Below are 13718 nucleotides of genomic sequence, written 5' to 3'. Positions count from 1 at the left end.
ATCTCTCTTCTCGCACATATGTTCCCGTTCCCTCCCCTCACAGGATGCAGATGCAGAATGCAGAATGCAGAATCGGCCCCAAAGCTGTGAACTGCACCCGATGCAGGATGCAGATGCAGAATGCAGAATGCAGAATCAGCCCCAAAGCTGTGAAGCAGGTCGGATGTCGTAACACGTAGCCGAACGGCACGCTGCTGCGCCCCACGCCGCGGTGCGCGGCGGCGATGCTGGCGGCCTCGCTGCTGGCGATGCCAGCCGCGCCACTGGCACGTCGGTCGCCACTGTCACCACGTCTCTCGCCGCGGTGGAGCTCTGCGACGAGGGGAGGACGTGGCAATGCGCTGCTCTGCTCAAAGCGATGCTGGCTCTGCTGCCGACCCTGAGTGGGAGGCAGTGCTGGCGCAGCTGCTAGCAGAGGAAGCAGAGGAAGAGGAGCTCTGCTGCCGCTTCGAGCGCCGTGGCGACGACTCCGACGACGGGTGGGACAACTACAGTGAGGAGGAGGAGGAGGAGGATGGCCATGCTGCTGTGCAGGGCGTGGCTGGGAAGGTGGACGAGTCGCTCGAGCGTCGGGACGAGCGGGCTTGCGCCACTGGTGGAGGATTCAGTATGCCGCAGGCGGCTCCCACCTCGATGGGTTATCACTCCTGCGACTGGCGCAGCTGCTAGCAGAGGAAGCAGAGGAAGAGGAGGTCTGCTGCCGCTTCGAGCGCCGTGGCGACGACTCCGACGACGGGTGGGACAACTACAGTGAGGAGGAGGAGGAGGAGGATGGCCATGCTGCTGTGCAGGGCGTGGCTGGGAAGGTGGACGAGTCGCTCGAGCGTCGGGACGAGCGGGCTTGCGCCACTGGTGGAGGATTCAGTATGCCGCAGGCGGCTCCCACCTCGATGGGTTATCACTCCTGCGACTGCATCGAAGAGGGCTTCTTCATTCAACAAACAGGAATCGAGGGTGACCGCATGTCTGCATCAGACGTGTCATCCGTCCCGATCGTGACCAACCAAAGCCACCCCTCTTCTAAGATCCGCGCTTGCCCGGATCCTGAACCCTCTGCCGCTCCCAGCCGTGCTCGCCGAGCCTCCGCCGCCTCCACCTCCGCCTTCAATCTCAATGTCCCACCCCCCTGCGCGCGGGCCTTCTAGGCCCGCGGGTAGTCTCCCCCCATCCCCAGGGCCTCCAGGGCTCGCACCCCAACCTCTCACAGACCAGCGCAAAGCGCCATAGGACGTATTTTCTTGTCAATAACAAGGTCTGTGAACTGCACCCGATGCAGGATGCAGATGCAGAATGCAGAAAATGCAGAATCAGCCCCAAAGCTGTGAACTGCACCCGATGCAGGATGCAGATGCAGAATGCAGAATGCAGAATCAGCCCCAAAGCTGTGAACTGCACCCGATGCAGGAGATGCAGATGCAGAATGCAGAATGCAGAAGCGGGCCCAAAGCTGTGAACTGCCCCCGATGCAGGATGCAGATGCAGGATGCAGAATGCAGAAGCGGCCCCAAAGGTACAGCTGTGACGTGTGAGAGACGTGCAGGATGCAGGATGCAGAATGCAGAATGCAAAAACTCACCCACAGCCAGGAGTGAGGAGAGAGCGAATAGAGTACGATGCAGGATGCAGGTGCAGAATGCAAAAACTCGCCCAATATAGGTAGGGGAGGCCAAAAAAAGAGTCGTACGGAATGCACAATGCAGGTGCGGAATACAGAATCCCACCCAAGAGTGCATGTGTGTGCAGAGAGGGTCTGTATGGTGCAGATGCTCTCTATACAGACTGTGTGCTGCATGCTACATGTCTCCTGCTGTCTGGAGCTGATCTGTCGGCGGTTTCCGCACTGCGGCGCGGCGCACGGTGCCTCCGGGGGCCCCCGCGCCCCCCCAGAGGTGTGCGTCTTCCCGTCATCCAGAGAGACGACTCGGCGGCAGACTCTGTCTGGCATCGCCCTCGCGGACCGCAGCTTACCTCTTACCTAAAAATCCTTCGCGCTTCGGGTCGGCTCTCTCTGACTTGAGTGCCGGCCGGAGCTAAGAAACCACGGCGTGGGGTGGATGAGGGCTGTGGAAAGGCTTAGAAACAGCGGCGTGCCGCGGAATCCTGTTTTCTTAATACCCGCAACCCACTGTAGGCAGGTCCAAAGGAGCTGAATGAAACAAAAATGCCAGCGACTGACGACCCCCTCGGGGGTTTTCTACAACCCCTGCCTAGACGAGTACAGCTAAAGAATACCCGGGGCTCCGTGTGGGGGCCCGTGAACATCTTTAGCTTGTGAGCCAGGAAAAGGGTTGGGTTTTCTAAGGTGCCCCGCCTCGCACACCCGGCGACAGCACTTCAGAAGCCGCCTTACTCTTTTCATATTCTTTTCATCGTCCCGGGGGTTTCTGAATTCTTTTCAGCGAACGCCAATTCTTTCATCGGTGGGAGCCGCCATGGCGGCCTTGCTCTCCTGCCTCGCCCTTGCCGTCGTCGAGGCGAAGGCTTGGTTCGGTGCGACGCCGCCCAAAGTGGATCACACGTTCCATCGCCGCGGCTGGACATCGTGCGCTCTTTGCGGGGGCGCTGAGCGGCTCGGAGCCACTGTGGAAGTCGGCAACCTGCGCGAGCTCGACGCCGCGGGCGCTTCGACTCTTCTCGACGCGGTGCGCGCGCACGGAGTGGTCGTCGTTAAGGGACAGAATCTCACGCGAGCACAGCAGGTGGAGTTCACCGCGGCTCTCGGCGAGACAGTCGTGCTGCCCTCGTCCTTCGAGGGGAAAGACCCGGAGCCGTTCCACCCTGCGATCCAGCGCATCACCAACTTCTGGGCCAACGGGACGTGGAAGGGCCCGACCGCACGCTTCGGCGCCTACTGGCATCAGGATGGCCAATTTTGGCAGCCCCCGCGTCACAACATCCTCTCGATTCTCCACGCGCAGGAGACGCCGCCCTCAGGCGGCGAGACCGGCTTCGCCGACCTGCGCGCCGCGCGGCACACGCTGTCTGCGCCGCTCCTCGCGCGCGCCGCCAACGCGTCGATCCGCACCTCGGTGAGACAGATCGCCGACTTTGCAAAGGGCGACGAGGAGGACCTTGCGGCCTTCCCCGACGCCGAGCACCCCGTCCTCGACGCGCACTGGCGCGCCGAAAGTGTTGGCTCGCCGCGCGACGCGGCGGCCGTGAGCTGCCACGGCTACCCGCCTGTAGGATGGACGGTGGACCCCTCCTGTACGTCGGCTCGCCGCACATGGAGGTGGTCGGCCTCGAGACGGCGGAGGCGGGCAAGGCGCTGCTGACCATGCTGCTCATGCACGCAACCTCGCCCGCCTTCACCTACTTTCACGCCTGGGATGTGGGCGATGTGCTCGTGTGGGACAATACACAGGCGATTAGGGCCCGCAGCCATGTCTTGGCTGAGCCAACCCTCTGACCGTTTCGAATGTGACGCAATAGACGCTCCACCACTCCTTTCCGTACGACAACGATGGCAGCGCCAAGCGGGAGCTCTACCGCACGCAGGCGCGGATGCGGCCGGCCGCCACCAAGGAGGAGCTCTGACGTCGAGCTCTGTGAGCTGTAGAACTAGAGCCGGCGAGACCTGTTTGTGTCCTTGTGCGATTGTGTGTTTTGGATTTCGTGTGCCGGTGTTGTGCGCTGAGCGGAGGGACTTGCCAGTTCTAGGTAGCATGTGTGTAGGTGTACGTCGCGTGCGGCATCGGGAGTTTGCGCGCGCGTTATTGTGAAGTATTGCTGTTCGTATAGCGGCGGCCCCCACGTGCCAGGTGCGTCTGCGAGGTGGTACGTGTGCGAGGACGCCATTCGTGCACAAAGCAGATACCAGACCTCGGTTTCCCATAGGGTTTCTGCTCCGGTTTCCCATTGCGGTTTCGCATAGCCGAAAACCCAGGGGTCGGTCGGTTTCTGCGGTGCGCTCTGTTTTTTCTGGGATCTGTTTTCTGGGACACCCGCCTCGATTTCCCGCGGGATCTGCCCGTGGGTCTGGTTTCTGCGGTGTGAATACATCTCCCGCTTCGTCCTAATGAGCTCATTCCGGCCAATGAACAGGTGTACGTCCGTACCCGGGGGTATCGAGCACGAAATCACAGAGAGAAAGAACATTGCGCGTCACGCGATCTGTTATCTGGGATCTGCTTTTTCGGTCCCCGATGGCGAGCTGGCTCGACGATCTCGGTCTCCACGAGCTCGAACACATCAAGGATGGCGCAAGTGCCTTCGCGCAGGAGCTCCACCCAATCAACTCGGCGGAGGATTTCATCAGCTTCGTGGTTGCGCTCAACCTCTACCCACCTGGGACGCCCTTACGCGCGGAGCGTATTGCTGGGGAGATGCCGGCAGGCCTTTCCGCTCCTGCGGTGCGGTATCTGCTAAAGAAGCTGCCCATTGTCGATCGGCTTGCCTCTCAGCTTCGCGACGACCCGAGCCGCAAGACCGTTCGGCTCGTGCCGGACGTAGAGCACTGCGTGGCGTGTGGCCTCGCTGGGGAGGCGGTACCCCTGGTGGTCAAGTGGGGTAGCAGGTGCTCATCTCCAACGGTCTATGCGGAGCACGGGCGACTGAAGGGCGAGCTCAATGGCCTCTCCTGCCCTCGGTGCTCCGCGTGGCACAGCATGTCGTACGCTGAGGGCGGCACGCGCATCCCAGCTGGCAAGCAGGTGCCCTACCCAGGGGCGACTGCATCCTCACGCCGCTGGGTCCAGCTTTCCCAGAGCACCGTGTTCGAGAATTCGCTGCTCGACAGGTTGTCGGCACAGATGGTGCATTCTCACACCGGCTTCGAGACCTTCTGTCACGAGTGGGCAATGCGGTGCGGCGTACCGCGTACGAGATGTGGAACCGTACGGTTTGTTGCCTCCGCGTCGACCGTCCGTCCATCCGTCACGTGTGGGCGAGGCGAAAACGTTCGCAATAGCGTTGCACGCATCAAAAAGTCTCAGAGCCGCTGTTGCATGGCCTAGACCACACATCCAGTAAGCTAAAAGTATGTAACACATCCAACAAATCCGTCAACACAAGTAAACGCGGCGGTCCGTCACATCCTACACGAAACTGGGCAGTCCAGAGGCAGAGACGCGTCCAGCATGGCCGGAAAGCGAAAGCGTGCCGTCGCCGACGACGGTGGCCGAGAGCCTCTCGACAATAACGAGCTGCTCGCTCGTGCGTACGATGTCGAGCCGAACCTCGAAGCCCGCTACTCGAAGCAAATTGTTGAGTGGGGTCGCAATGTGGCGACCATGGCCGGGGTGAGAGCGCCCGCTTCTGCGCATACTCTCTCACATACAACCGCTGCCCACTCGCCCGCACCACGCTTGAACGTCTACAACGCGACCACCCCTTGGCAGCCTCACCGCGGCGACCATCTGCCGTAGCAAAACTGCCTCGCGGCGTTCATGAGTCGACGGCTCCGCCCCTGCTGCAGGCCAACGTAGACTACTTGTTTGCGCTCCTACCGGCATTCAACCGCGCGGCATGTAAGCGCGTCAAGGTCCGCGTTTGGCACGATCCCGTCTCCGGGAGCGGCTGGTCGGAGTCCCTCAACGGAAGCAACCTGCTCGCCTCCGACTCTGGCCTCGGCAAGACCCCGATGCTGAACGCCCTGCGCCAGCAATGGGGCAAGTTCGAGGCGCTGGTCGGCGTGTCCACGGCGACCTCCAACGCGACTCCCGAGTCTCTTCTCCAGTTGTGCGCCAACTCGGAACACTCCGTGTTCGTGATCATGGACGAGAAGGGCAATAAGCTTTTCGAGCTGGCCGACGCATACAGTAAGGCACAGGGCGCAAACGCAAAGACCCTCCTCGAGCTCATGAGCGGCGTGCCTCAGAAGATCCAGCGCGGCGGGATCACTGGAGGACCCACGCCGCGAAGGGAGGGTGGCGGCCGAGCCCACAGAGCGAGAGAAACGCCCCTTATCCGTTAGGCCCTGAGGAGCCTCGCCGGCCGTTGCACTGCGAGCCCCCGCCGGGCTTCGCTGACGGTGACATCCTTGAGGACGGCGTCAAGGGTGACGATGAGGGCGATTCCAGCCTCTCCGCGGTCGCTGCGGCCCACGGTGTTTCTGCGGCCCTCGGTGGAGCCGCCCGGCCGTCACTCACCACCATGTGGGACGATGCGATTCCCTCATCGACTCATGCGTCGCAGGAGTTCACCCCCTCGGACCAGTTCGGTCTCTTCGGCCTCTCTGACGCGGATCTCCTTCTCGCGCATGACGAGGCTGTCGCCGGGCACCTCGGCGGGGCCAATTCGAGCAAGACGCACGCCGCGACTGGCGGCCCCTGAGGCACGCCATCTTTGACGCCGTCCCCGCTGCCGCCTTTGCGGCGCCGTGGCGCCCGGGCCGGTCCGCCGCCGTCGGGGAAGGCGGCTCAGTAGAGAGCTCCACCCCTCTGCCGGGGCTCGCCGGTCGTAGGACGGCGCCCCACCAGCGCCCGACCGGCGCACCCGCGCGGACAGGGAGAGCGATGCATGCACTGATGCCTTAGTTGGCGTCGCGTTAGGAGGAGGGATCGGGCGCGATGTGCGTGACCATAGCCGCTGCACCCTTGCGCGACGTAGTGTCGCCTGTGTGCAGTCGTGTGTCGAGATGCGCGAATCGTGCCTGCCCTATGTTCATGCCATGTGCTTGCCATGTCCATCCCATGTGTCGGCTGCGCCTAGCTGCGCCTTTAGGAACGACCATGCTCTAGAGAGCTCATAAACAGACAACGCAGTGCGCTTAGCATGTGCGCTGGCTTGGCGCGTGGTCTCTGTACACACACACACGACACAAGAGTGCGCGCAACAGCAGGCCGCCACTCACACCGTGGGCACGCTCACACACGTAGCACAGGCCGCGCTCACGGCACGGCACTGAATGCGAGGTAGCGTGGCAGTGACATGGATGACGACATGGGACGCCGCCCTCGGCGGAGATGACTACGATGCATTTAGGAACGGAGGATGCACTGCGGGCTGGCGGCAGCGATCATCGCCCACGGTGGCGGTGGCGCTCCACATGCGACTCTAAGCGATGGCGGCCTCCATCGGACACCAGCAAGCCGGCCTATTGGCGCTTCTTCTGCCGTGCAAGCACCTTGCGAGCGTCTTCGTATGGGCAGTACTCTCCAAGAGGCAGAGGCTTCTGCTCTGGCACGCAAAAGACCCGGGGCCCACTTGCGGTCCGCCATGATGTATGCCTTATACTTCGAGAAGCTGCCTTCGGCAGCCTTCTTCACGAGGTTTTCCATGTTTTCCATGAGCAAGGTTGGGTTATGGCGAACGTGTCTGGCAGGCTTTCCGACGCGGCAAGGAGTTCGACGGCCAGAGCGGGTGATGCGCCATTGCCAACCACAAATCGGAAGAGTTCGAAGCGCTCGCGATTGTCGAGCCGCTTGGACCGTCCGAGGCGCTGCATGTCGTAGTCATGGCTGCGAGGGTCCTTCGACCAGGTCGTTGGCCAGAAGTGCAGGTCGCCAATGGCATTCTCAACGTCGGACAGGGCGTCGGCGTGCCAAACGCCGAGTGCCTGGCGCTTGAGCAACTGAACGCTGGCCTGTTTTGCGTCAGTCTCACAGAGGAGCGACACTGTGCGCTGAGGCACCGTAGTGAGCCGCTTCTCGTCGCCGTTGAGAGGTGAAAGCAACGAGGGGCGCTCCATCGCACTCGATATCGCAGAAACCAGAAACCAGAACGTTACCAAGGGTTCCTCCCACCCAGAACATGCTGCTGTCTTAGTACTCCCGTTCGACCCATTCGGAATCCGATTAGTTAATGAGGGGTTATTCCGCCGGAATGACCCCTCCGGGAGATCGTTCACACCTCGAAAAACCAGAACCCAGAGCGTCTGGACCGATATTCCCATGGCCCGGATGTGATCTGTGGGATATGTCGAAAAAGCAGAATACAGAGCTCCTCCTCCTAGAAATCAGACGGTTTCTTGATAGCTGATATGCCAGGGAAGAGCCTGGTATCTCAGTATGTTATATCCTATGATATAACATAGTGGGATCTGGTTTATGCACACCTCGAGGACGCCCGTCTCTCCGGCGACTCTCCCCTCTCCGCCCGCCCCCCCCGCAACTTCCGCTAAAAATAAATAAAAACGGACCCCTCTCTACTGTGAGGTGGGTAAAAAGGAACAGGGCCCCGCCCGTGCGATCTTTGTGCAGGGCTCTTTGTGGGTGTGGTCGGCGACTAGCCGGGGTCGTCCTCCCGATGGGGGACTAGCACTAGCCGTCTTCCACATGGATCATGGTCCCTCGGGTTCCTGCTGCTCCAATTCTCTTCGTACATCCGCAACTCCGCTGCTATATCGGACCCGTTTTTTTTCTTCAAAACTCAAACGAGTAAAAACTAAAATCAGCCACGGCGCACGGGCCAGAAATCTAGCACGTGGGAGCACTTCCACAGTTCCACTTGGAGTGCGATCATTTCACATTTGCCTCACATCCGAGGCCGGGGACCCACTCTATGAAGCGCACCCACGCGCGGGCCGGATGCTCGGGAGATCGGGCTCCGGGCCTCCGGGCAAGAGAGGAGCCCTGACCCTGGGGCGTGCGCGGTCGCAGGGAGGGCCATAACGCATAAGCCATAAGCATAACACAACACGGGTCTCCGAGGGTTGTCTGCGCTTTGGGTTTCCCTTAGTTAGCGGCGGAGCGCCCCCTCTACTCGGAGCTAGCGGGGTAAGAAAGAAAGAAAACAGAACACGCAAACGAGCGATGGGAGAAGGACAGCGCCCCCACCTGCACGGGCAGGATTCTGGCGGGTATTTTTGGTCAGGGTTTTGACTTTTTGACCGCGCAAGATATAAAGGGTGGCTAAGGGCTCTGCCCGCAAGGCGCCCGCGTCGCAGACGCGGTACCATTGACAAATCTGGAATATACCCCCACACGAACAAATAGCAAAATCCGAATACCGTGCACAAATCCGACGATGTCGGCGTCCGCCAAATCCGTGCTTTCGGAGCAACTGAGGGAAAGCCGCTGATCGAGCCCAGCGTGCCCGCGGCCCTCCCGCGCAGCACCGCCGCTGGGGACGACACGCTGCGGAATCGGATCGAGCCCATGCACCGGGCAAAGAAGGAAGCTGCAGAAGCGGTTGGAGAGGCAGCCGGCGTCTGCCGTCACAACGAGTCCCAGCGCTGGTTGGACATGCGCGTCGGCTCGCCCGAGGACTGTTGTCGCGACCCTCCCGTCGTGCCGCAGCCTCCGACGAGCTCTGCAACCGAGGAGAGTGAGGGTACGCCTCCCCTCACTGCTGGCCTGGCTGCGCACCGCCCCACAAAGCACCCCCTCAGCACCCCCTCGAGCATCGCTATACAAGAAAAGTACAAGTCAAAGCGCGACCTTCTCCAAGTCGTCAACGCGCCCGGCGGCTCCGGCATGACTTTAGCCTTGGCCACCCTCCTTGCGGAGCAGGAGGAGATCCGCTCTCGGTCGGCAACGTGGCAGCTAGTCGAGGGACACGGTAGTTGTGGGCCCCCGGAGTGTCTGAGGACAGGAGAGAGAGAGCTTTTGTGGTGTTGGTGTACGCAATAACGGGACAGGGTAGTCGTTCTCTCTAGCTCCCCTTCTAGCTCTTAGCATGAGCTGCGCCCTGTGTCCGACCCCATTTGCGCAGCAACACCTTAAACTTTCAGGCCCTCCAAATTCGGGTCGGAGCGTAGCGGAGTGGGCCCCGAGTTTGAAAAGGGCGACGGACGCTTGCGTCCTAGCCTCCAACAACGCCTCCCCGGCGCAGAGGGTCCCCCGGAGGGATGCTCAACCGCTCCTTCCACGCCGCTTGCGGCGGTCCTTTTAAAGAAAGAAAGAAAACGGACAACCCAAGGGAGGGATGGGAGGACGGCACGCCGCCACCACACAGGGATTTTAAGGAGAGGGGTGTGGTGCACTAGCCGTCGCCCACCCTTGGGCGTCCGCCTCTTCCTATCTCTCTTCGCAGTCTCTCTCCGATTCTCGCTGCGATCTTCGTGCCACCTCGCGGTCGCCCCCTTCTCGTCGAGCTCTCCCTTGTCGCTTCTTCCTCTGTCGCGTCGCTCTCCTCTGCCTCGTTCTGCGACGCCGCCGCCTGCCGTTCCCTTGTTCTCTCGGCTTCTTTTGCCTTTCGGCGCAGCTCCGCCCTCCTCGCTGCATATCCTGGCCCCTCGAGTCTATCGAGCTCTCCTCGCGCAAGGACGAGTCTTCTGACGCCCACGCCGCGGTCCTTTTCCCAGCTCCGCTCGGCCGCTGCGGTTATTTCAGGCAGCTGGCGCCAATGGCCCACAACCCACCGAAGATGCAGTGGGCGGAGCAAACTCAAGGCGGCCTATCGGTCAAAGACGAGCTCCTAAAGCAGCTCGAGGAGCAGGGTGTGTTTGCGCCTTTGCCGACGGCGGCCGACAACCTCTGGGCGCAACTGTCCAAGCAGGGAGTCAGGCGCGAGCAGTCGGGTACGGCACTCCCAGAGGACGAGGGGGCGCTCGAGGATCAGGGACCGGCCTGGCCCTCCCTCAAAGAGCAGCTCCAGCAGCAGCTAAGCGAGCGGGGGCTGCCCCTGCACCCGGTTCCCGAGGCGGAAGGGACGGACGCAGAAGCGGAGGAGAAGGCAGCGGAGGGAGTCGAGGCCCCCACGCCCGCGCCCACGCCGGCCGCGGAGGCAGAGAAGACACTCTGGCCGTCGCTCAAGGAACAGCTGGAGCATCAGCTGAGCGAGCGCGGACTGCCGCTGCAGGAGCCCACAGCACCCGCCGCTGCTGAGGAAGCCGTGGCTCCTGCGCCTTCGCCGGCCGAGGAGCAGGCGGCCTGGCCCTCCCTCAAAGAGCAGCTGCTGCAGCAGCTAAGCGAGCGGGGGCTGCCCCTGCACCCGGTTCCCGAGGCGGAAGGGACGGACGCAGAAGCGGAGGAGAAGGCAGCGGAGGGAGTCGAGGCCCCCACGCCCGCGCCCACGCCGGCCGCGGAGGCAGAGAAGACACTCTGGCCGTCGCTCAAGGAACAGCTGGAGCATCAGCTGAGCGAGCGCGGACTGCCGCTGCAGGAGCCCACAGCACCCGCCGCTGCTGAGGAAGCCGTGGCTCCTGCGCCTTCGCCGGCCGAGGAGCAGGCGGCCTGGCCCTCCCTCAAAGAGCAGCTGCTGCAGCAGCTAAGCGAGCGGGGGCTGCCCCTGCACCCGGTTCCCGAGGCGGAAGGGCCGGACGTGGAGTCGAGCTTCTACAAGCAGGGCGCTGACGTCGGCGAGTGCGTCAGGCGGATGGCGGACGGGCAGCGGGCGGCGTGGCTGCGTGACGGGGAGGAGGAGCGCATCTCGCTGGAGGATGCGCGGCGGACCGCCGAGCTCGGGCTCCCCCTCCCTTCCCCTCTGCCCGATGACGGCAACGTCTACGAGGGCGAGCGCAACGAGGCGGGTGAGTACGAGGGGCGCGGCGTCTTGCGGCTCGCCAGCGGCGACGTCTACGACGGCGAGTGGAAGGCGGGCTTGTTCGAAGGGCGCGGCGTCTACCGGTTCGCCAACGGCGAAATCTATGACGGCGAGTGGAAGGCGGCTGAGCGGGAGGGGCGCGGCGTCTACCGGTCCGCCAACGGCGACGTCTACGAGGGCGAGTGGAAGGCGGGAGAGCGGGAGGGGCGCGGCGTCTACCGGTTCGCCGACGGCACCGTGTGCGAAGGCGAGTACAAGGCGGGTGAGATGGAGGGGCGCGGCGTCTACCGGTACGCTGCAGAAGCGGAGGAGAAGGCACCGGAGGCAGTCGAGGCCCCCGCGCCCGCGCCCACGCCCGCGCCCACGCCGGCCGCGGAGGCAGAGAGGACAGTCTGGCCGTCGCTCAAGGAACAGCTGGAGCAGCAGCTGAGCGAGCGCGGGTTTGTCTATCCGGCGGTCCCCGAGGCTAACGCATGGGAGGCTAGCGGGCGGCCGCATCACTCCCAGAATCGCCCGTCGCAGCCAACCCTGCGCGAGCAGATGCTTGCGCAGCTGCCGACCGGCCAGGCAGTCGTCCTGGCGCCCGCCGTCCCGGTTACTGCCGTCGACCGCCCCGCGCATCCGCCACTGCGTGAGCAGCTGCTGATGCAGCTGTCGGCTCAGCGGGCGGCTGAGCAGGAGGCGGCGCAGGAGGCGCGCGAGAAGGCGGCGGAGGAGGAGGCGCGGAGGGCGGCGGAGGAGGAGGCACGGAGGGCGGCAGCGGCGGAGGAGGAGGCGCGGTTGGCGGCGGAGGAGGAGGCACGGAGGGCGGCAGCGGCGGAGGAGGAGGCGCGGTTGGCGGCGGAGGAGGAGGCACGGAGGGCGGCAGCGGCGGAGGAGGAGGCGCGGAGGGCGGCGGAGGAGGAGGCACGGAGGGCGGCAGCGGCGGAGGAGGAGGCGCGGTTGGCGGCGGAGGACTCGGCTTCGCACGCCGCCGCCCCCGCCGTGGCGGGCAGGACGCTTGGCAAGGACAAGGATACGTGGGCGGCGCTGAACGAGAAGGAGAAGCAGTCCGCGATGGCCCTCGGGTACAACGCGACGAGCTGGGACGCCGGCGACGCGCCAGAGGCATGCGAGCGCCGCTTCAGCCGCCTGGACGCGCGCGAGCAGGCGTCCGCGCTGGCGCTCGGGTACACGGCCCTCTCGTGGGACGCGGAGGCACGCGGGCCTAGATGCGGAGTACCACCCCCTGCACTCCAGCCAGCACCCGAGACAACCACGCATTCGACTGTGCTCCGTCGGGCTCGCACACTGGCCTCGGCACACGGAGCCCTCGTACTTCGCACGGCCCTGTATACCCACACCTCAAGGCCACGTATTCACACCTCCAGGTTGGCGACGAGGCGAAGAAGGAGGAGGCTCCGCCGATGTGCGCCGCTCTGCTGGATTTGCTGACCTCGACGAGCAAATGGAACGACACCCTGCCTGCCCTTGAAAGCCTTTGCGCCGCGCAGGGTCGACCGCACGATCTGCTCCTCGAGATCGTCCGGGGCGGCGGGAGTGGCGGGGTGGATCTGAGTGCACTCAAGGAAGAGGCCGAGGTTCGTCTGCGGGCCCAGAGGACAATCAAAACCAAATTTCTCTCGACCTACGTGAGCCTCTTCCCCGACGTGTTGGAGGTGTCCGATATGCGCCACGGACGAGTCAGCGTGCGCTGCCGCTGGAGCGCCGCCGACGACGGCGGCGACAAGGATGCGCCGCCGGCGCCTACGGCGGCGAGCGCACCGGCACCAGCGCCACCGGCAATCGCAGTGGGCGCGAGCCCCTCGGAGCAGAGGTGCGAGCAAGAGGCGCGAGCGGAGCGGCGCCGCAAGATCGCCACGCTCCAGCTGCAGCAGAGCCTCGAGCTGAGCGGCGCCTCGCGCGACCACTCGCGGAAGATGTTCGGGATGCTCCGCTCGACGCTCGAGCAAAATGCGCGCGAGGAGGGATCGCCGGCCGAGGGATCGGCGGGGGCGGGGGCGGACGCGCGGGCCGCCGGCGAGCGTGCGGCGAGACAGGAGCGACGAGACCGGCTCGAGCACGCGGCGGCGGCGGGAGGGGGAGGGGGAGGGGTGCCCTTGCGTGTGGCTGGGCGGGGCCAGTGCCTGGCGAGTGCGGAGGCGGAGATGGAGGCGGAGATGGAGGCGGAGATGGAGGCGGAGATGGAGGCGGAGATCGCCGCGGCGATGCGCAAGGCGGCGGAGGCGGAGGCAGTGAGGGCAGCCGCAGCGGCCGAGGCGGAGAGGGCGGCGGCGGCGGCGGCGACGGCGGGCGAGGCGGCTGCGCGCGCAACGGAGGCGGCCAGGCAGGCGGCGAAGGAGGTGGTCGAG

General features: G+C 64.1%; 2 protein-coding genes across 2 annotated transcripts; both read left to right on the top strand.

The window, feature by feature from the left end:
- The first annotated feature begins 2421 nt into the window (after window positions 1-2421).
- On the top strand, window positions 2422-3742 carry EMIHUDRAFT_450555 (hypothetical protein). Its single transcript, XM_005777006.1, has 3 exons — window positions 2422-3118; window positions 3187-3364; window positions 3433-3742. Exons 1-3 carry the CDS (start codon window positions 2433-2435, stop codon window positions 3535-3537), a joined length of 969 nt encoding a protein of 322 aa, XP_005777063.1. The 5' UTR covers window positions 2422-2432; the 3' UTR covers window positions 3538-3742.
- A 7586-nt stretch (window positions 3743-11328) lies between these two features.
- Window positions 11329-11649, top strand: EMIHUDRAFT_48091 (hypothetical protein; the record flags this gene model as incomplete). Its single annotated transcript, XM_005777005.1, has 1 exon — window positions 11329-11649. A coding segment is annotated over one exon (321 nt), but the record flags the coding sequence as incomplete, so codon positions are not given.
- Window positions 11650-13718: the final 2069 nt, after the last annotated feature.

The sequence above is a fragment of the Emiliania huxleyi genome (assembly GCF_000372725.1).
Source record: "Emiliania huxleyi CCMP1516 unplaced genomic scaffold EMIHUscaffold_27, whole genome shotgun sequence".
NCBI lineage: Eukaryota > Haptophyta > Isochrysidales > Noelaerhabdaceae > Emiliania > Emiliania huxleyi.
The sequence above is the reverse complement of the archived record's forward strand: the minus strand, read 5'-3'. Positions and strand labels throughout refer to the sequence as shown.